Consider the following 22,592-nt stretch of genomic DNA (forward strand, 5'->3'; position numbering starts at 1 on the left):
GAAGTAACATTCCTCGCTGATTAGATCATGTCAGCCAGTATCAGACTGCCCCATTGAGAACTCATGACTAATAAAGGAACCGGTAACTGTCGAACGGAGTGAATTGCGCTATCGGAGTACATGATTACTAAAGCGTCTGTTAATATACCTACCAGAATAGATTCCCATCGAAACCCATGATAAATAATAATGATTGTTAATTCGCTTGCGGAAGCCCATTGACTCTGTCAGACACATAGTAATGAGATCGATACTCTGAACAATGGACTATTGATTGCAGGGTCGGAACTGCCGACCCCAGGATGGCTGTACCATTGTCCAGCACAGCGGGAGCTGGACAGGCACCTCGATACGGCCAATGGAGGTGCAGATCCCCTCGCTCTCAGGTGTACCGACCAATGAGGGGGACGAACGAGGGAGAACTGACCGGGAACTCCTGGCGGTGCGAAGTATAATTGAGCCAGGTCCGAAGGAGAAGACAGAACGCCTTCTCCAACGAATTCATGCTGTATAATTCGTTGTATCATCTACCAGTCAAAATTCTGTAAATAAACGTTTGCCTGAGCCGAATGGTAAAGTCTCTGTCTCTCCTTCTAAAAGAATACGCAAAGACGGGACCCCCGAGGTCTGTCTTAACACACCTGAAGGTCGAGCGATGTGCTTGTTGAAGAAATTAATGTTGCATCTTGATCCTGATACATTAATTTTTTTTTTAGTTATACTCTTGCAATTTAAAAGGTGAATACTAAGAGTTTGAACTGTTATTTATGATATGCTGATAATAGATCGTTTAAAAATTAAAAATCTATTTCAATGTGGACTATGGCTCAGACTGGAAAAAAAGATACGACCGATGAATATATTTAACAATCAAAGAACACACAGAATGAAAAGGTTTCATTCATTATTCTGGTACAACAGCTGTGCCGTCTGACATTTGAAATGGTTAAAACAAATCTTCTTTCAGTGAAGTATTTTTAAATCAGATTGTGGACATAGCAGGTTTATGGGCTAAAAATTGAATTGCACCATTATTTGAGAAGAGGTCACCATTCATAACCAGCCGACACCACTTCTGAGGTAACTAGAAAGGAAATCGGATGCTGCTACCTTATCTTCATGATTATTGGCTGAAACATTAGTCATGCTGACTGCCTTCGCACTTGGCAGAGTGCCAAGTAGTGCTTGCTGATGGCATCAGGTGCTCTTAAAGGAAGTACATTCCTCTCAAAAAGAAGTTGCAATGAATTATTGGAAGCTTTCATTGCAATAGATTATATTAGATTCCCTACAGTGTGGAAGCAGGCCATTCGGCCCAACTATCCACACCAAACCTCCAAAGAGTAATCCATCCAGACCCATTCCCCTACATTTATCCCTAAGTAGTGCACATAACACTATGGAAAATTTAGCATGGCCAATTCACCTGAACAGTTTTGGATTGTGGGAGGAAATGGGAGCACCTGAAGGAAACCCACACAGACACGGGAACAGCGTGCAAACTCCACACAGTCGCCCGAGGCTGGAATTGAACCTGGGGTCCCTAGTGCTAAGGCAGCAGTGCTAACCAAAGAGCCACCGTGCTGCCCAATACCATAGAAAGAAAATGGAAAAGCAAAGCAGAGATTTGGATCAGCTAAGTTATAAATTAACTCGCAGGAAAAATGGTGTTATATGGCTCCACAGGGGCCAGGAGGCCCTCCAAAGATAACCCACAGAGGAGACTAGGAGCAGGTGGACAGGGAGGTCAATTTCTGTTCAGAACAGTGCCACAGGGCAACTAATCTCACTTGGGTAGTTGAGATTAAGAAATGCATTTTCATATCCATCATTCCTTAAACCTCTTATGCAGATCGATGCACTACACCCTCAGCACATATTTTGCATCATATCTGGTAGTCAGGCCTAATATCTAATATCTTTGGTGGAATTTTAATTATGGTCTTGATAGGAAGCAGGATGTGGGCACCACTTCCACTCTCTTTTTGCCAGTTCCCACATGATTCATCACAAACACAACTTATTCTCCATCTCTATTACCAATAATATAAAACTTAGTGAGCAGTGTAAAGCCCGTCTTAATAGTTTGCAAATTTAAATTTCACTTGTAAATATTTCAATTTACAATGATTTCACCTTTGTTTCACCTTTACATTCATGTGGTATATCATTTTTCTGCTGAGATTAATTTAGTCAGAAGCTAAACCCTTGACGTTCAGCATATATTGGCAAATATTAATGCTTATGGCTCAACTGTTCCAACCTTCTATGTACTGCAAAGGACATTCCCCCACATCTCACACTCAACAGGGAGGGCTGAAATGGAGGTCAACACAAAGCCCTGTTAAGAACTCTGTCAATCAACACCGTGAGATTGACACATATGTGGGGCATTTTAAGGTCCTCAATTTCTTACACTGACTGACTGTTCTCACTGCCCGGACCATACTCCATGCCAGATCCTTCCCTCTTCAATCATTCAATTATCATGTCCTGAACCCCACCCTCTTCTTTCAGCTGGAACCCGTTCCATGCATCAATGTCCCCGATCCCACTGCACAACAGGCTCTCTTGCTCATCTTGAGCTACTCAAGCTGCCATGAGGTTCATGAGGTAGGGTGTTTTAATGAGTATTCATACCATGCAAATCTACTACAAATGGAAACCCACCATGGGAGGGTGTTAGCCCTGATTGCCACAAACAGAACACTAAGTTAATCTCTAAATAGGAAGCCAGAAACTAAAACCTCAGCTCTCACCTTAGTCATCTGCTAGCCACACGTTTGGTCTTGTAGGCTCCAAAAAACCAGCCCATTCTCCCAATATTGCAATGATGCCTAGTATCATGGACAACATTAAGGATACTTTGGGAATAGTCAAACAACAGAAACAGGCCCTTTGGTCCAACTCTTCCGCGTCAACCGGACATCCCAATCTGACCTAGTCCCATTTACCAGCATTAGGCCTATATCCCTCGAAATCATCCTGTTCACATACTTACCTAGATGCCTTTTAATGTTGTAATTTCACCCATCATTACCACTTCCTCTGGCAGCTCATTTTACATATGCACCACCCTCAGAGTGAAAACATTAGCCCTCCGGTCTATCCCTTCTTATCTTAAACATATGCTCTGTAGTTTTGGACCATCCTAGGGAAAACGTGTTGGCTATGCACCCTATTCATGCCACTCATCATTTTATAATGATTATCCTCAGCCTCAGATGATCTAAGGAAAAATGCCCCAGCCTATTCAGCCTCTCCTTTTTACTCAAACCCACCAGGCCTGCAACATGCTTGTAAATCTTTTTTGCACCTTCTCAAATTTAACATCGTCCTTCCTTCAGAAGGGACAACGGTTATAAACCTGCCATAAGCCCTTTCCCAACTTCTCGTTCACCCTCACCCTGTTATCTGCCATAGATTTGCAAGCTACTAATAGGGAGACTATGAACATCTTGTTTTCCCTGTTTTCTCTCATCTCAACCTTTCCCTTATTGATTTCCTACTCTTAGTTAATGAAGAAATGTTGCCTTCCCAGCCACAGCACATCATGGAAGAGGTACAGCAACATCTTTGCAATCAAAGTGGCCTTCTCATTTGACCTGATACTCATAGCCATCAGCTCAGATACTGCCAATGCAATAGCTTCAAAGGATACATTTGCAGCCAGGCCAGGGGAAGAGGATAAACTTTGCACTAGCTCAGTGTAGGATGAGGTCCAAGATTAATTCTGCAATAAGATACTTCAATTATGATAGAAATTAGGTGGAAGTACAGGAGAATGCTGATAATGATGCAAATAAAGATGCTGAATGCATCACCTGGCCTGTCAGGCAGCCTCCAGTCCCACTAAGAAGCACAGAGCAGTCCAGCTCCAAGTTGCCATAGGATACCATACACAGCATTGCTCCTCCATAGTCTCTGCTCTATCTCATGTCCACCCAGATGCACTGCTATTCTTGTCCTCATATCAGTTGTGTAGGCAGGATACTTTCACCTCTACTGTTCCTACGAGGATGTCACAGCAGTCAAATACAGGAACTCACTGTTACAACTCCAAACTATTTTATTGACTCTCATGCAATTTGAGTGCTTGGAGTATTAAACAATATTAGTGTTAGGACTCTCTTGTTGCTTAACATGATCATCTTTGTTCAGTGATATGCAAATTTACTGAATGGATATATATGGTCCAGATCTGGTAAATAGCATCATTCCAGTGGAACATTGGAATGTGGAGCTAAAATTGCTTGTTGTGGTCACAGTGTACGCTAGAGGGAGTGACCTTCTCAGGTTAGTTTATTCCAAGGCCTATGCTGGAAGTGGACAGTGGTGCAATACATCCCTAGGAGAAAACTAGATTTCACCAGGCTGAAAATGATTAGAAAATATAATGGATGTTGGAAGATGCAATTATGTACACAATGTTATTATAACATGGATGGTTCATCACAAATTGTTGTTGAGGCACAGATAATTAAATATAATTTAAAAAGGAACCTGTCATATTTGACATAGGGTGGATAAAATGCGGCACAGGAAAACACTCAACTCTGACTCTCCAGTATCTCCAGTTCTCACTTTCCCATGTTTGACATAGAACCACTATTAACACGATGCATCAAAGGCAAGGAAATAGGATTTGAGAGAATGGCTCCAGCTGAAGAGCAAATTCACCATGTAACCCTCATGTCAACTTCTCCCAAAGATAATGTAGCTTCCCTCTGCTCCTAAGACTGACTATTGTTTCCACAGCTGGAGCCTTAGTCTGCACTGCTCTGTAATACAACTGGATTTTTTTTTACTGTAATGCCATTTTACAACTTCTATAAAGCACATTTTATCCACAAAGACTTACAAATATACATTTATAAAAATGATTTAAAAGTTCTCCTTTGCTATATCAATCTTGACTATGAAGCAAACTAATAAATGTGAATCTTCTATCTTGGTATTTGGAGTCAAAATAATCACCAGCATTCAATTAAATTAATTTTATTTTCTTCTACATTTTCATAAATAACAACTAATGTTCCTAAATTTAAAAAGAAAGACAACTTGCTTTTGGCAGATTATCTGGGCATCTTTCATTGTGTTCCCTGCAACAGTAATATCTTCAGGTTCAAAGGTCATCATAGCTTGCATTTCCAATATTGTGGCGTAAGTCAGAGAATGGTACATGCTGTCTTTGGCTCTGTAAAATAATGGAAAATGATACAAGTAAATGGATACAGTCTACTCCAATTAGACCAAAGTCATTTTTGCTACAAAACTAGAGAAAAACAAATGCAAAACTTTGCATTAAGTAATGTACTTCTGATAAAACATTTTGTCACATAAAAATAATATTTTGGCATAATTGAGAAATTCAATTTACAGAAGACTTTCTATTACTGAAAATAATTACATGATAAAAACACTCAATATGGGATTCAAAAAGTTTCAATGCCTAAACGTATCAATTTAGATATTTTCTTGCAGTATTGACAGCAACCCATAATTATAAAATCGATGGCATCAGATGTCTAATTCTCCAAAAACCTTGAATTAATTTCCTGTTTACTGGTTTGTGCATAAATGATGTACAAAAAAAACTACATAATGACATCACTCACAGCATAAGTCATTTTACTTTTGAAGAAATGTCCACACATTGATAAAGAGCCATGTGAAGATTTCTGCTTTGTCATGCACTTGCCCATAAATGTCACCTGTTTATATTTTATACTCATACTTAGATTATGGGAGGAAACCACAGCATCCAGAGGAAACCCACGCAGACACGGGAAGAATATGCAAATTCCACACAGACAGTCCCCCAAAGTTGGAATTGAACCTGGGTCCCTGGAGCTGTGAGGCAGCAGTGCTAACCACTGAGCCACCCGTTATCTAATGACCATGAATCCATTGCAGATTGTTGGAAAACCCCATCTGGTTAACCAATGCCCTTCAGGGAGAGAAACCGCCATCCCAACCTGGTCTGGCCTACATGTGACTCCAGACTCACAGCAATGTGGTTGACTCATAACTGTGCTACCGGCAATTAGCAATTGGCAATAAATACTGATCTAGCCAGTGATGCCCTCATCCTGTGAATGAATAAAGAAAAAGTGCTCCCATTGATGGAAGGATCAAAAACAAAAATACATACGTTTAAAGATAATTGCCAAAACAAAAGACACTGGTGATATAAAAGAACAACTTTTTCACACAGTAAGTTATTAGGAACTGGAATGCTTTGTCAGTGAGTGTGGTGGAGGCAGGTTTAAACACAGGCACAGGCAGGCAGGCTCAGGAGGCCAAACAGCTACTCCCACTCCTTTTTCCTGTGTTTCTAGTAAAGCCATCTTCCATGCTGAGATTCTATGAAAAGGAAATACAATAATCAAAGCACAACACTGTACTCAGTGTTGTCCATGAGTCAGAAAAATATTCATGACAGAATTTTAAGTAAGCTGGGAAACAATTAGCTGCAAGATCTAATTCACAAATCACCCACTGAAAGTACTTCTGACATGTCTGATTTCATGCCTGGTAAAGAAACAGGCTTTAACCTGTGAATTATAAAGAACACACGTTTGTACATCACCATTCATAAGCATAAGACATCACAAACATTTCAGGCTGGTACAGTCAGTCCCATGTGAACAATGAGATGAGCAACCAGCAAATGTCTCTTGTTCTGAAGGGGGAATATTGATCATGACATGAGAATTCCTCACTCACCTTCAAATGAGCTCTTTTACATTGTTGCGACCATGATAGGAGGAATCAAGTTCCACCATTAGTGTAAATGAGTGGATTCAATTATCAAAAATGGTCAATGGCTTCTTTTGAGTACTATTAAAACTCTAGTCTAGTGAACACAAAATAATTGGTTTATGAATAAACATATTCTTAAAACAAGCGCCAACTGCTGATTAACATCTAAACGATAATCCAGAATTAAAACTATATTCACCTAATCCTTCTCACAGATGCAATCACACAACAAAAGCAAGTCACTGCAGAGGTAGTGGCTGAAAAGAAAACAACCCCCATGGATCAAGCATCTGGCAACAAAGGAGAATAATGTGGTAACTTCTTATGGGTATAGGAAATTCCTGTTGACAAAGCTGAATTGGCAACAGCTAGAGATTGATTACAAATGTCCAGTTCTGATTCCAATCAAGTTGTTGACAAATGGTCATAGTGAACTACTTCAGCTTGACCAGGTGACATAAATATTAACATTCAGAAATACAATTCCCAGAGACAGCTAAGGGTGCAAAAGATTTTTCAGGAAACATTGCAGCTTCTTCAATGACTTCTCTAGGCACAGAATTCGATTTTGAAAAAATTAAAGATTAGGCAGCATTTCAAAGCAACAATTAGTTAGCATAATTCCCCAGTCAGAGAGTCAAACAGCATGGAAACAGACCCTCTCGATCCAACATGTTCATACTGACCTAGTTTCTTAAATTAAACTAGTCCCACTTGCCTGCATTTGATCCATATCCCTCTAAACCTTTCCTAATCATGTACCTGTTCAAGTGCCTTTTAAGTGTAACTGTACTTGCATCTACCATTTCCTCTGGCAATTCATTCTGCATATGAACCACACTCTTTGTGAAAGGTTGTTCCTCAGGCCCCTTTTAACCTTTGTCTTCTCACCTTAAAAGTACGTCCCCTAGTTTTGAACTCCCCTTCCCTTGGGGAAAGACTTTTGTTATTCACCTTATCTATACCCCTCATGAATTTAAAAACTCCATCAGGTCACCCCTCAACATCCAACACTCCAGTGAAAAATATCACAGCCTATTTAGCCTCTCTTTAAAAGTCAAACCCTCCAGTTTTGGCAACATCCAGGTAAATCTTTTCTGAACCCTCTCCAATTCAATAATATTCTTCCTATCGCAGGATGACCAGAACCGTACACAGTACTCCAAAAGGTGGCCTCACCAATGTCCTTATTCCTATACTCAATGGTGAGAGCAATAGAGTCCTACAATTAAACAGCATCGAAACAGACTCTTCAGTCCAACTCGTCTGCATCAACCAGATACCCAAATCCATTGATCTAATCCCATGTATCAGCATTTTGCCTGTATCCTGCTAAACCTTCCTATACAACAAAGATTGAGAGGGTTACAGAAATAGGGCAGAAGCGTCCTCTAGAAGCTCAGGTTTGTATTCCCCCTGTACTTACAGCAACAAGTCCCCCCTCATCTTGAAAACCATACTTATCTGCTTCTCGAAAGTCATTTGATTTCCAGAAAAAACTGGTGGTTTTCAGCACAAATTAACCTTTAGATTTCAGTAATTAACAGGTAGTTCACAATTTGAGCTGAACACAATTCCTTTTCAACCCAGATGTCCAAATAACTATAATTTTTAAATGCAAGCCTGTATTCCCAAAAATATTCACTTACTCAAAGTCTCAAACTCCAAAAGTTAAGTTTCCATGAATGTTTTCACATATTTCTATAAAGGAGAGATACAGGTTTTTCAGAAGGGCAGTCATATTCTTATTCGCTACTGGAGCCAGCCGTTCTCTGGATTACGTAGGTCTTCTACCTATAACATCATCTCATTGCTATATCTCTTGTGGCTAATTGAAAATTGCAACAAACACATTCATCTTCAATCTCTATGCAATGTAAACATATCCCTCGAACAATAGAGGACAAAGCCTACAGCACAGTAAGAAATACAACGATCTTGTTCATATTTAAAAGTAATATCTCTTTGGTTGATACTGACTAGATTAGATCTTTGATTATTCTGATGATGCACTGAACTGTACATAACATACAGTAAAAACAGGCCATTCAGCTTGATGCTTGCTAGAATTTATATTCTACGTAAAGTCTCATTCCACTCCTCTATCTAATCCTATTAGCAATAGCATTATACCCCTTTCTCCTTCATATACTTATCCATTTTGTTTATTAAATGCACGTCAATAATTTCTAATATTTGGTGGCTGTTCAAATTTATTTGCCAGGTTACTTTCCAGACTTTTACCAGGCATAATTCAGGTTTCAGTCTTCCAGTCCAGAAGCTAAATGAATGGAAGCTGTTTCTTCCAGTTATACAGTTACTGAAGCATTTTATACGAATTCATTCATGAGATTTATGATGAGGCCAGCATTTGTTGCACCTCCATAATGCTCAAAAGGATGCTGTGCAGCCATCTTCAGCTCTTGCAGTCTGTGCAAGGGTACATCAGAGAACTATTAATGAGGGAGCTCCAGGATTGAGATCCAATAACAATAAAACAACAATGATACAGTTCCACAACAAGATAGTGTAATTTGAAAGGGAACTTACAGGTGCAGCTGTTTGCCATGCTTGGCTGTGTTTATCATTCTAAATCATTTTTAAAGATCACACAACACCAGGTTATAGTCCAACAGGTTTATTTGGAAGCACTAGCTTTCGAAAAGCTGCTCCTTCATCAGGTGGTTGTGGAGAATAAAATTGTTACACACAGAATTTATAACAAAAGTTTACAATGTGATGTAACTGAAATTATATATTGAAAAGGACCTGGATTGTTTGTTAAGTTGCTCATCTTTTAGAATGACCATGTTGGTTCAGTTCTTTCATATGTAAATTGCAAGTGACATTACTTTTTTTTAGAAGTTACATTGTCAAGTGAACTTTAACAATCGGTGTCATGTCAGCCCAGATAATGTATTGGAGGTGTGAGCTTCCCCGTGTGAGGGTGTCTGTGCCACAATGGTCAGAGAGATTTTAATCTAAAAAAACGGATTTACAGAATCTTACATGGATTCATGCAGTTTTTGAGCGAAGTAAAAATTCTGCAAGTACAAATTCGCCCCAGAAACTTATATGTGTATGTGTGCACGCACTCCCACACACACACTCATAACCCTCCCCTAATATCTTCCCCCACCCCATGCACACATACACATAAATTTCTGGGGTGAATTTGTACTTGCAAAGTTACATTTTACCTTGCTCAAAAACTGCATGAATCAATATAAGATTCTGTAAATCCGTTATTTTAAGATTAGAATCAGTCTGACTATTGTAGCACAGACAGCCTCACACAGGGAAGCTCACACCTTCAATACATTATCTGCGCCGACCTGACACCAGTTGTTAAAGTTCACTTGACAATATAACTTTTTTAGTGTAAAAAATGAGGTCTGCAGATGCTGGAGATCACAGCTGCAAATGTGTTGCTGGTCAAAGCACAGCAGGTTAGGCAGCATCCAAGGAGCAGGAGATTCGACGTTTCGAGCATAAGCCCTTATTCCTGATGAAGGGCTTATGCTCGAAACGTCGAATCTCCTGCTCCTTGGATGCTGCCTAACCTGCTGTGCTTTGACCAGCAACACATTTGCAGCTGCAATATAACTTTTTTAAAAAGTTTTGCGATTTACGTATGAAAGAATTAAAACCAACATGGTCATTCTAAAAGATGAGCGACTTAACAAACAATCCAGGTCCTTTTCAATATATAATTTCAGTTACATCACATTGTAAACTTTTGCTGTAAATTCTGTGTCTTGCAATCTTATTCTCCACAACCACCTGATGAAGGAGCAGCATTCTGAAAGCTAGTGCTTCCAAATAAGTCTGTAGAATTATAAATTGGTGTTGTGTGATTTTTAACTTTGTACACCCCAGTCCAACACCAGCGTCTCCAAATCATTCTAAATCATAGATGCCATGGATTTGGAAAGAACACAAATGAAGGTTTATGGTGATTAAGGATGGGAAGCATGCCATGATTCTAGATATAGAATATCTATGAACTACTGATTAAATAAAGACTTATATTTTGTTGCAAAAGTCCAACTATAATCTCAAGATTTTAAAAGTAAACTGATGGGGCGAGATGTTTAATGGAAGTGTTTAAAATTGCTTAGTCATAGAGATGTGCAGCATGGAGACAGACCCTTCAGTCCAACTCGTCCATGCTGACCAGATATCCTAAGCTAACCTAGTCCCATTTGCTAGCACTTGGCCCATACTCCTTTGAACAGGTCCTGTTTGTACACCCATCCAGGTGTCTTTGAAATGCTGTAATTGTACCAGTCTCCATGACTTCCTCTGGTAAATCATTCCACAAACGGCACCCTTTATGTGAAAAAGTTGGCCTCTGGTCCCTTTTAAGTCTTTCCCCCTCACCCTAAACTAATCCCCTCTTGTTCTGAACTTCCTAATCCAGGGAAAAGACTTTGTCTATTTATCCTATCTATGCCCCTCATGATTTTATAACATCTATCAGGTCACCCCTCAGCCTCTGACATTCCAAACCATCATCCCCCAGACCATACAGAACCTCATCACCTCAGGAGGTCTCCCACCCACAGCTTCATAGTTCAGGAACCCCGCACTGCCCGGTTCTACCTCTTTCTCAAGATCCACAAGCCTGACCACCCTGGCTGACCCATTGTCTCAGCATGCTCCTGCCCCACTGAACTCATTTCTACCTACCTTGACACTGTCCTATCCCCCCTAGTCCAGGAACTCCCCACATATGTTTGAGACACCACCCATGCCCTCCACCTCCTCCAAGACTTCCGTTTCCCTGGCCCCCAATGCCTCATCTTCACCATGGATATCCAATCCCTCTACACCTCCATCCGCCATGACCAGGGTCTCCAAGCTCTCCGTTTTTTCCTCACCAGACGTCCCCAACAGTACCCTTCCACCAACACGCTCATTCGTTTGGCCGAACTGGTCCTCACCCTAAACAATTTCTCCTTCGAATCCTCCCACTTCCTCCAGACCAAAGGGGTAGCCATGGGCACACGTATGGGCACCAGCTATGCCTGTCTCTTTGTTGGCTATGTAGAACAGTCAATCTTTTGTAATTACATCGGCACCACTCCCCACCTCTTCCTCCACTATATTGATAACTGCGTTGGCGCCAACTTGTGCTCCCGCGAGGAGGTTGAGCAATTTATCAACTTCACCAATACATTCCACCCTGACCTTAAATTTACCTGGACCATCTCTGACACCTCCCTCCCCTTCCTGGACCTCTCCATCTCCATTAATGATGACCGACTTGACACCAACATTTTTTACAAACGCACCGACTCCCACAGCTACCTGGATTACACCTCTTCCCACCCTTCCTCTTGCAAAAATGCCATCCCGTATTCCCAATTCCTCCGCCTCTGCCTTATCTGCTCCCAGGAGGACCAGTTCCTCCACCACAGAACACACCAGATGGCCTCCTTCTTTAGAGACCGCAAATTCCCTTCCCACATGGTTAAAGATGCCCTCCAATGCATCTCGTCCACATCCCGCACCTCCGCCCTCAGACCCCACCCCTCCAACCGTAACAAGGACAGAACGCCCCTGGTGCTCACCTTCCATCCTACCAACCTTCGCATAAACCAAATCATCCGCCAACATTTCCGCCACCTCCAAAAAGACCCCACCACTAGGGATATATTTCCCTCCCCACCCCTTTCCGCCTTCTGCAAAGACCGTTCCCTCCGTGACTACCTGGTCAGGTCCATGCCCCCTACAACCCACCCTCCCATCCTGGCACCTTCCCTTGCCACCGCAGGAATTGCAAAACCTCATCCACACCTCTTCCCTCACCTCCATCCAAGGCCCTAAGGAGCCTTCCACATCCATCGAAATTTTATCTGCATATCCACCAACATTATTTATTGTATCCGTTGCTCCCGATGCGGTTTCCTCTACATTGGGGAGACTGGATGCCTCCTAGAAGAGCGCTTTAGGGAACATCTCCGGGACACCCACACTGTGGCCCAACATTTCAACTTCCCCTCCCACTCTGCCGAGGACATGGAGGTGCTGGGCCTCCTTCACCGCCGCTCCCTCAACACCAGATGCCTGGAGGAAGAACGCCTCATCTTCCACCTCGGAACACTTCAACTCCAGGGCATCAATGTGGACTTCAACAGTTTCCTCATTTCACCTTCCCCATGTCCCCATGACTTGTCCTACCTGCCTATCTTCTTTTCCACCTATCCACTCCACCGTCCTCCCTGACCTATCACCTTCATCCCCTTCCCCATTCACCCATTGTACTCTATGCTACTTTCTCCCCATCCCCAACCTTCTCTAGCTTATCTCTCCACGCTTCAGGCTCTCTGCCTTTATTCCTGGTGAAGGGCTTTTGCCCGAAATGTCAATTTTACTGCTCCTCAGATGCTGCCTGAACTGCTGTGCTCTTCCAGCACCACTAATCCAGAATCTGGTTTCCAGCATCTGCAGTCATTGTTTTTAACCTATCCAAGAAAAACAGCCTATTCAGCCTTTCCCTATAGTTCAAATCCTCCAACCCTGGCAACATCCTTGTAAACCTTTTCTGAACCCTTTCAAGTTTCACAACATCTTTCCAACATGAAGAAGATCAGAACTGCACACAATATTCCACATGTGGTCCTGTACAGCCTTAACATGACCTCCCAAATCCCATACTCAATACTCTGACCAATAAAGGAAAGCATACCAAATACCTTCATCACTATCCTATCTACTTGAGACTCCACTTTCAAGGAGCTATGAACCTGCACTCCAAGGTCTCTTTGTTCAACACTTCCCAGGACCTTGCCATTAAATGTATAAGTCCTACCTGATTTGTCTTTCCAAAATGCAGCACCTCACATTTATCCAAATTGAACTCCATCTGTCACTCCTCGATCCAGTGGACCATCTGTTCAAGATCTCATTGTACTCTGAAATAACCTCCTTCACTGTCCACAACACCACCAATTTTGGTGTAATCTGCAAACTTATCTCCTATGTTCACATCCAAATCCCCTTTCCAAATCCCAAATACTCTTTTCATTTCATATTTTAGTGTACTTGCAATTTTTTAATATTTAGTTTGAAAAGATATGGAACAATCCATAGCAGGTATTCGACAAGGTACCTGACCAAAGGTTATCAGAGGTCGTATATTGGCATGAACAGAGAATTAGTTGATGGATAGGAAACAGGAAGTGGGGATAAGGGGTTCTTTTACAGGTTGGCAACCTGTGACCAGTGGGCTTCCACAGGATCAGTGACGAGACCATAACCGTTTACAATATATATTAAAGACTGGGAGGAAGTAAGTGAGTGTACTGTTGTCAAAATTGACCATATTAAAATAGGTGGAAAGGCAAGTTGTGAGGGGGATACAAACAGTTCACAGAGGTATCATTTGGTTAAAGTAGGTGGGCAAAAAGTTGGCAAATAGAGTAAAATGTGGGAAAATGTAAAGTTGCTCATTTTGTAAGGGCAAACAAAAGAACAGAGTATTACTTAAATGGACAGAAACTCCCAAAAGCTGCAACACAAAAAGGGACTTGACTTGGGAATACTTGTGCACGAATCTCAAGGCTGGCACACAGGGTGCAGTAGGTAATCAGGAAGGCTAACGGAATGCTGGTCCTTAATTCAAGGGGGTTGGAGTACAAGAATAGGGAAGCCTTAATGCAACTGTATAAGGTGCTGGTGAGAACACCAGCTGTAGTACTGTGAGCAGTTATTTAAAGGAAATCTGTCATTTAATTTGAGGTAGTTCAGAGAAGGTTCACTAGAAGGATCCCTGGTGTGGAAAGATTTTATTAGCACAGATTAAAACAGGTTGGGACTGTACTCATTGGAGTTCAGAAAAAGGAGAGGTGATCTCATCAAAACATATAGGATTCTTAAGGGGCTTGACAGGATAAATGTTGAGGACGCTTCCCATCATGGGACAGTCTGGAGGGCATTGTGTCATAATAAAGAGAAGCCAATTTCAGACGGAGATAAGGAGGAATTTCTTCTGAGGGTTGGATGCCTTGGGAACTCCTTGCCACCTGGCTGCTGTGAGGAAAGATATTTAGGGCTGAGCTATAAATTCTTGATCAGTTGGTGAATCAGCATTACAGGGAAAGAGCACAAAAACTGGACAGATCAGCCATAATCCTACTGTATGGCTGAGCAGACTTGAGGTGCCAAATGACCTACTCCTGTTTCTTATGATCTATGTGGCACATCTCTCATCCACCGGATGCTTCTGCAGTTTCAATATTGCACCTCGGCTGCATTGGCAACTATCATTATAATGCTGCAGGAAGGACACAGTGAGCTCAGGGTAATGCACCCAGCTCATCAGCTGAGTGAGGCTGCATCTCCCGGCTCTTTGCTCGCTGTGATAACTGTCATTCACTCAAAGCCTACTGAATGCCAGTGCAACCCCTGCTTTGCATTGCCTTGCATTTTTGTGCTTTGACCTCTCAGACAGATACAGTCTTATATAACGGTTGTCCTGCCATGCTGTTTAACACCAAACACAGAGCCAGGAAGCTTGTAATAGTTATGAGCAAGCCTCTTTCGAGACAAGGGAATAGCTTTCACTCTAGGATGGACGTATTTGCCGGCCCAGCAAATAAAGGCAACCGCCAAAACCAGTCCAGGGCCTGCTCAGGCTAGTCAAAACCAGGATTCCCTTCTCAAGGCTGAGCAGCTGATAGACAGATAGCATCCCATCCTACCCTACTATAGGCTGTTTTCTTCCAGGAATGAACGACAGGCAAGTATTACAGGAGATGAAAATTGGTTACATTGTTGTTACTTTTGGTGCAGGTTAGGTGGTGTCCCAAGTGAGTAGGCATCACTGACGGCATGCAGGGTTAGTGATGTCAAGGACTGGTATCTGAGAGAGCAAGCAAGGGAATATGTTGTTGGCAAATTGTAAAATTGATAGAGGATGAGCCTTGGTTGGAGATGAGTACAAAAGCAGGGATAGAGTGGGCAGGAGGTATTAGATGATGGTTTTAGATGTAGGTTTGCTTGCTGAGCTGAAAGGTTCATTTCCAGACGTTTCATTATCCTACTAGGTAACATCTTCAGTGGGCCTCAGGCGAAGCAATGCTGAAAATTCCTGCTTTCTATTTATTTATTTGGGCTTCTTTGGGTTGGTGATGTCATTACCTGTGGTGAAGTCACTTCCTGTTCCTTTTCTCAGGGGATAGCAGATGGGTTTGTTGATAGAGTTCCATTGGAATGCCATGCTTCTAGGAATTCTCGTGCGTGTGTTTGTTTGGCTTCTCCTAGGATGGACGTGTTGTCCCAGTCAAAGTGGTCTCCTTCCTCCGTATGTGAGGATACTAGTGAGAGACGGTCATATCTTTTTGTGGCTAGTTGGTGTTCATGTATCCTGGTGGCTAGTTTTCTGCCTGTTTGTCCAATGTAGTGTTTGTTACAGTCCTTGCATGGTATTTTGTAAATAACATTAGTTTTACTTGTTGTCTGTATAGGGTGTTTCAAGTTCATTAGCTGCTGTTTTAGTGTGTTGGTGGGTTTGTGGGTTCCTTGAAACACCCTATACAGATAACAAGCAAAACTAATGTACAAAATATGATGCAGTCTCCACTGTTGGTCCTGGGGTAGGAGAAGTCCACACTGGCATCACCTCATCCAGCAGGAGCTTCAGAACACTGCCTGAAAAGTGGTGTGCCAATTTTCCCTTTATCTACTATGTTCAAGGCAAGTATTAGGAACTGTGCAGCGCAGCTCCTATCTGACAGGGCTTGTCCAGTTATGCAGTGGCCTTTTGAAGATGGCAGCAGCACCAGGAATCCAGGATCTCTCAGGATATTCTGGCAGACACAGGCAGTTTCAACAACAGCAGCCAGAGGTTGCGGCCCATATTGGTACTAACAATATATGCAGGAAGAGAGATGAGGTAGGAAATTGAAAAGCAGGACCACCTGTAATCTTGAGATTACTTCCTGTTCAGAATTCAGGACCAGCATATTCTTGAGAAAACAAGGGATAAGGATGGCAAAATTCAGGACTTCAGATGACAAGAGAAATTGAGAGCTTAATCAAAAAGAAAGGCAGGCAAGATTTAGGAAACTGAAGACAGACAGAATCCTTGAAGGATACAAAGACAGCAGGAAAGAATTCAAACAAGGAATTAGGAGGGCTAAAAGTGGCCAGGAAATGTATTTGGCAAACAGGATTAAGGATTAAGGGGAGGGCAGCACAATGGTTCAGTAATTAGTGTGGCTGCTTCTCAGCACCAGGGACCTGAATTTGATTCCAACCTTGGGTGACTGTCTTTGCAGGGTTTGCAAGCTCTCATGTCTGTGAGAGCTTCCACCAGGTGCTCCAGTTTCCTCCCACAGTCCAAAGATATGCTAGTTAGATGGACTAGCCATGCTAAATTGTCTGTAGTGTCCATGGATGTGAAGGCTAGGTGAATTAGCTGTGGTATATGCAGCAGTATAGGGCTCGTGTAGGGAGCTGGGTTTAGGGCAGATGCTCTTTGGAGAGTCAATGCAGACTCAATAGGCTGCATGGCCTCTTCTTGCACACTAAAGGATTCTATGATACTATGAAAATCCCAAAGCATTATATACATACATATACAAGGAACAAGAGGGAAAGGATAGGTTCACTCAAGGCCAAAAGAGGGAAAATATACATGGAGTCATAGAAAGTGAGTGAGGTCCTTGATAAATACTTTGCATTAGTATTCAGAAAGGAGGCCATTGTGGATTGAGAATTTTGTTAATATCCTAGGGCGTGTCAATATTAGAAAAGAAAAAAGGCATTGGGTGTTTTGAAGAGCACTAAAAAGTAGCCAAGTCCCCAGGTCCTGTTGAGAGTTCTCCCAGAATGCTGAGAGAAGCAGGTGAGGAAATTGCTGAAGCCTTTTAGGAAATCTTTATATCCTCTTTCGTCACAGGAGAGATCCCAGTGGATTGTAGAATAGTCACCACTGTTCCTTTGTTTAAGGAGGGAAACAGTGATAATCCACAAAATTACAGGCTGGTGAGCCTTATGTCAGTGGTAGAGAAATTAATTGGAGAAGATTCTTGTGTATAAGACTTACTCACATTTGAAAAAATGTAAACTTATGAGCAACAGGCAGCATGGCTTTGTGCAGGAGATCATGTCTTACAAACTTGGTCACGTTTTTCTTTGAGAAAATGAAAAAGATGACTGATGAGGGCAGGACAGTGGATGTTGGCTCTATGGTCTTCAGCAAGGTCTTTGACAAGATCCCGCATAGAAGGCTGAGACAAAAAGGTGAATGGGAACTGTGGTGAGCTCATAAGATGGATACAGAACTGGCTTGGTCAAAGTAGACAGAGTAATGGTAGAACGGTGTTTATCTGACTGGGAATCTGTGATCTTGATGTTCCACAGGGATAAGTGCTGGGATCCCTGTTGTTTGTAATTATATATACACACGTGATTTAGAAGAGAATAGACAGACAGGAGGATTGTGGAGGTCATGGCATGATATAGATTGGCTGAAGCCTCGGGCAGAGAAATGGTAAATGGAGATTAATCCAGACAAATGTAAGGTAATGCATTTTGGAAGGTCTAACTTGGCAGTAAATGGCAGAACCCTTACCAGTATTAACTACAGACGGACTTCGGCATACAGTCCACAGTTCTCTGAAAGTGGCAACACAAGTGGATCAGGTGGTCAAGGCAGCACATGCCCGATCAAAAAAAATAAGAAACTTGGCAAGTCATGTTGCAGCTGCACAGAACTTGAGTTAGGTCACGTTTGGAATATTGTGTGCAGTTTGGGTGGCCATACTATCAGAAGGATGTGGAGGTTTTGGAGCAGGTGCAGAAACAGTTGTTTGGTTTAGAGGGGACTAGCTATGAGGAGAGATTGGGCAAACTTGGCTTGTTTTCACTTCAATGTCGAAGAATCAGGGGTCACCTGAAAGAAGTTTTCAAAATTATGAGAGGCATGGATAGAACAGATAAATGGACCCTTTTTACAGGGTAGAAAATGTCAATTACTACTGGGTATTGATTGCTTGATTTATTTATTGTTTTCACATGCACTGAGACACAGTGAAAAGTGTTTTACATGCCATAACAGGTAGACTGTAAATATAAACTGTATCAGGGTAGCAGACAGAGTGCAGAATACGGTTTTGCAGCCACAGAAAAGGTGCAGAGAGAGAGAGAAAAACCAGAATTAATATTGGAGAGGTCTGTTCAAAAGTTTGATTTAAAAAAAACACACAACATCAGATTATTGTTCAATAGATTTATTTGGAAGTACCAATTTTCGGAGCGCTGCTGCTTCATCACGGAGCTGTGGAGCAGGATCATAAGACACAGAATTTCTAGCAAAAGGTTAGTGTCATACAACTGAAATCATGTATTGAACAAATCTAAACTGCTGTTAAGTCTTTCATCTTTTAGAATGGGTTGCAGATTTAAGTTCCTTAATTGTAAATCCCAGAACTTCTTTCAAGGTGTAATCTCGAGCTAACTTTAAAGGTTTTATAAAACAAAAAGTGACATCTCAGCTCAGACAATGTATTAAAGGTTTGTGTTAGAGTCTGTCTGTATCCCAATCTTGAGTCATACTGGTTCTATTTCCAAAGTAGGAATTTACAAAATGTTACATAGATTGACTGCTGGCAGGTTGTGTGCTTTTTGAACAAAATAGAATGTACCTTCAATTTTACAATTCTGCAAAATTGTGCGTGCATGTGCAAGTGAGGGAGGGAGTGTGCATGCGTTTGGGGGGGATGTGGTGTGTGCATGAGTGTGACAGAGTATAAGCCTGTGAGAGGGTGTGCGCATGGGTGAGAGTATGAGCAGGGTGTATGTGTGTATGAGAGAGGGTCTGCGTGAGTGTGACAGTGTGTAGAGTGTATGTGTGCTCGTGAGAGAGAAAGAATGTAGTGTAATGAGGTCGCCTGTCATGTGACGTGAACTCAAAATCTCGGTTGAGGCCATCTACATGGGTACTGAGCTTGGCTATTGGCCTCTGCTTAGCCACTCTGCATTGTTGCAGATCCCAAAGTCCGCTCCTTGGAGGATGGTCACCCAAAGATCCAAGGCAGAGTGCGTCACACTCACGCACACACCACATCCCCCCCAAACTCATGCACACACAAGTCTATGGGGTGAATTTGAATTTGCAGAATTTTAAATTTGCAGGTACGTTCTATTTTGTTCAAAACGCACACCATCTGCAGGCAGTCAATCCATGGAACATTTTATAAATTTCTATATTGGAAAAAGAACCAGTCTGACTCAAGATTGCGATATAGACAGATTCTAACCTCACCCCTTTAATTTATTGTGAGCTGAGATGTCACTTTTTTTATAAAACTATACGTTATCTTGAGAATGTCAGATGTACAGCTTCGGTCCAAATCGTCCATGCCGACCAGATATCCCAACCCAATCTAGTCCCACCTGCCAGCACACGGCCCATATCCCTCCAATCCCTTCCTATTCATATACCCATCCAGATACTTTTTAAATGTTGCAATTGTACTAGCCTCCATTACTTCCTCTGGCAGCAACTTAAAAGTAGTTCTGGGATTTACATATTAATGAACTGAAACCCATTCTAAAAAGATGAAAGATTTAACAGCAATCTAGATTGGTTCAACATATTGCTTCAGGTGTATGACAATGTAATCTTTTGCTATAAATTCTGTGTCTTACAACCCTGCTCCACAGCTACATGAAGAAGAAGCAGGGCTCCATATGCTAGTATTTCCAAATAAACCTTTTGGACTATAAACCTGGTGTTGTGTGATTTTTAACTTTGTCCGCCCCAGTCCAACATTGGCACCTCCACATAAAAAGTCTGATAACAAGTTGTTCTTGAATTTTTTTTATACGTTTATTCAAAACTTTTATATCTTCTGCCCAATGGAAACAGGTGGAAGAGAGTATAACTAGGGTGGGAGGGGTCTTTGATTATGTTGATTGTTTTATTTTTCGGAGGCAATGGCAAGTATAGATTGAGTCAATGGATAGTCTAGTTGGGTTCAGGACAGTAGTTTCTTGCAGGCAAAAGTGGGTACTGCAAATGCTAGAGATTAGAGTCAAGATTAAAATGGTGCTGGAAAAGCTCAGCAGGTCAGGCAGCATCCGTGGAGAAGGAAAATTGACGTTTCGGGCAAAAGCCCTTCTTACAGTCTTGGAAAGAACAGTTGGCTATACCACACTATGATGCTCTCTATGTTGAATCTATATAGATTGGGGTTACATTTAAAAGGACTTTTGATGGAATTTTTGTTTAAATTACACAAAAGGGCGTTAAGTGTCTGAGATGCGCTGCCAGAAGTTGTCATGGATGCAGTACGATAGCAACATTTAAGAGGCATCCTGATAGATGAATAGGCAGGGAATAGAGGGGCATAGACCGAGTAGAGGCAAAAGGCTTTTAGCTTAGAAAGATGTCATGTGTTGTGCAGGCATGGTGGCCAAACTACCCATTCCTGTCCTGTACTGTTCTTTGTTCAGGATTTGACACATGCATTAATACAACTTGGTGAAGACTTTCAGAGAGAACCGACAAGAATCCAACACCCTCAAATTCACATGTTTATTCAGATGTTGGGTTAAGCTCTGATGCAAGGTCACTAACCAGAAATACTATCCATCAATTTCTCTCCTCTGAATGCTGACCTGTTGAGCATTTTCAGTATTTTCTGTTATGTTTCTGATTTCCAGCATTTTGCCTTTAACATTTACTCTGTTATAGATACAAATTAAATTCATCGGTTCCCAAGAATCAGAAAGAAGAAATAGCTTGTGGTTGTGAGGTACTGTGTTATAGGCTATCATTCACCAGCTCACTTTATTCATTAATGCTGCGTTCCCATTCATTCATTCATTTTTAACCCTTTATGAACCTGCTATTTACTATAAACACTGTTTCACTCATCCACAAAACTGCATTTTGTAGTATACTTTACTATTACAATATAGATTACAGTTAAAACATCCCTTTCAACCCATTCACCTTTAACCCTTACCCGGTCTATTTCTACATCAATATCACAAACAATACCTTTCCTATCAAGTCTCCACAAAACATTATAATATTAATCGGCCCTTAACAACTGTGTATCATACCTGAACAGATTACAGAACACCAAACTACTTACCCAATACCTTTTTAACAGGGCTATTATCCCCTTAGCTGATAAAACAGCACTTCCATGAAATTGTATGAGTGGTATGAAACTCACACTGGCAAATAGTAAACAAATTTCACAACCTAGCTGCATTAAATCAGTTTAATATTGTTTATTCTTTTATAAAGAACAGGTATACATTTCTAACTTACTTAGAACATATAGGCCGAGTATTTTTACCAACATTTACTAACTTAAAAGATAAAAGGACTAATACCTCTTAATTATGCAACAGACCAGACAGACCTCTTAATTAATCCTATTAGGAGTAATACTTGGCAAATGTTTAGGCCATGTCTTGTTTTAGCGAGTTTTGAGAAGATTTGTAGCTCAGGTTGAGGTTCTGGATGTAGGTTTGCTTATTGAGCTGAAAGGTTCCTTGTTTCCTCAAACCTTGTGTATTATAGATAAAACAATGTAACACCTTAGTGATGGAATTTTAAGATATGTAAGAACTGTATTTTGGGATTCTATTACCACTGTCCTACAGTGGTTGCTGAATAAAGAGGTGGTTTTTGCCACTTAGCGATTTCGGTCATTATTTGCAGCTTTCTGCCTTTAACATTTACTCTGTTATAGATAAAAGTTAGATTCGTTTGTTGCCCAAGAATCTGAAAGAAGAAACAGCTTGCAGCAGACTTGTTTAAACATATTATCCGTGGTAATTTGGACGCAGCACAT

At 41.4% G+C, this 22,592-nt stretch overlaps 1 protein-coding gene across 1 annotated transcript in view; it reads right to left on the bottom strand.

The window, feature by feature from the left end:
* ttc39a (tetratricopeptide repeat domain 39A) overlaps positions 1-22,592 on the bottom strand; it is a 99,814-nt gene that overhangs the window by 56,400 nt on the left and 20,822 nt on the right. Inside the window, exon 3 of the mRNA XM_060830447.1 lies at positions 5,066-5,197. Coding sequence (XP_060686430.1) covers positions 5,066-5,197 — 132 coding nt within the window. The remainder of the gene's footprint in view (positions 1-5,065; positions 5,198-22,592) is intronic.

Source organism: Hemiscyllium ocellatum, chromosome 9 (assembly GCF_020745735.1).
Source record: "Hemiscyllium ocellatum isolate sHemOce1 chromosome 9, sHemOce1.pat.X.cur, whole genome shotgun sequence".
Lineage (NCBI taxonomy): Eukaryota > Metazoa > Chordata > Chondrichthyes > Orectolobiformes > Hemiscylliidae > Hemiscyllium > Hemiscyllium ocellatum.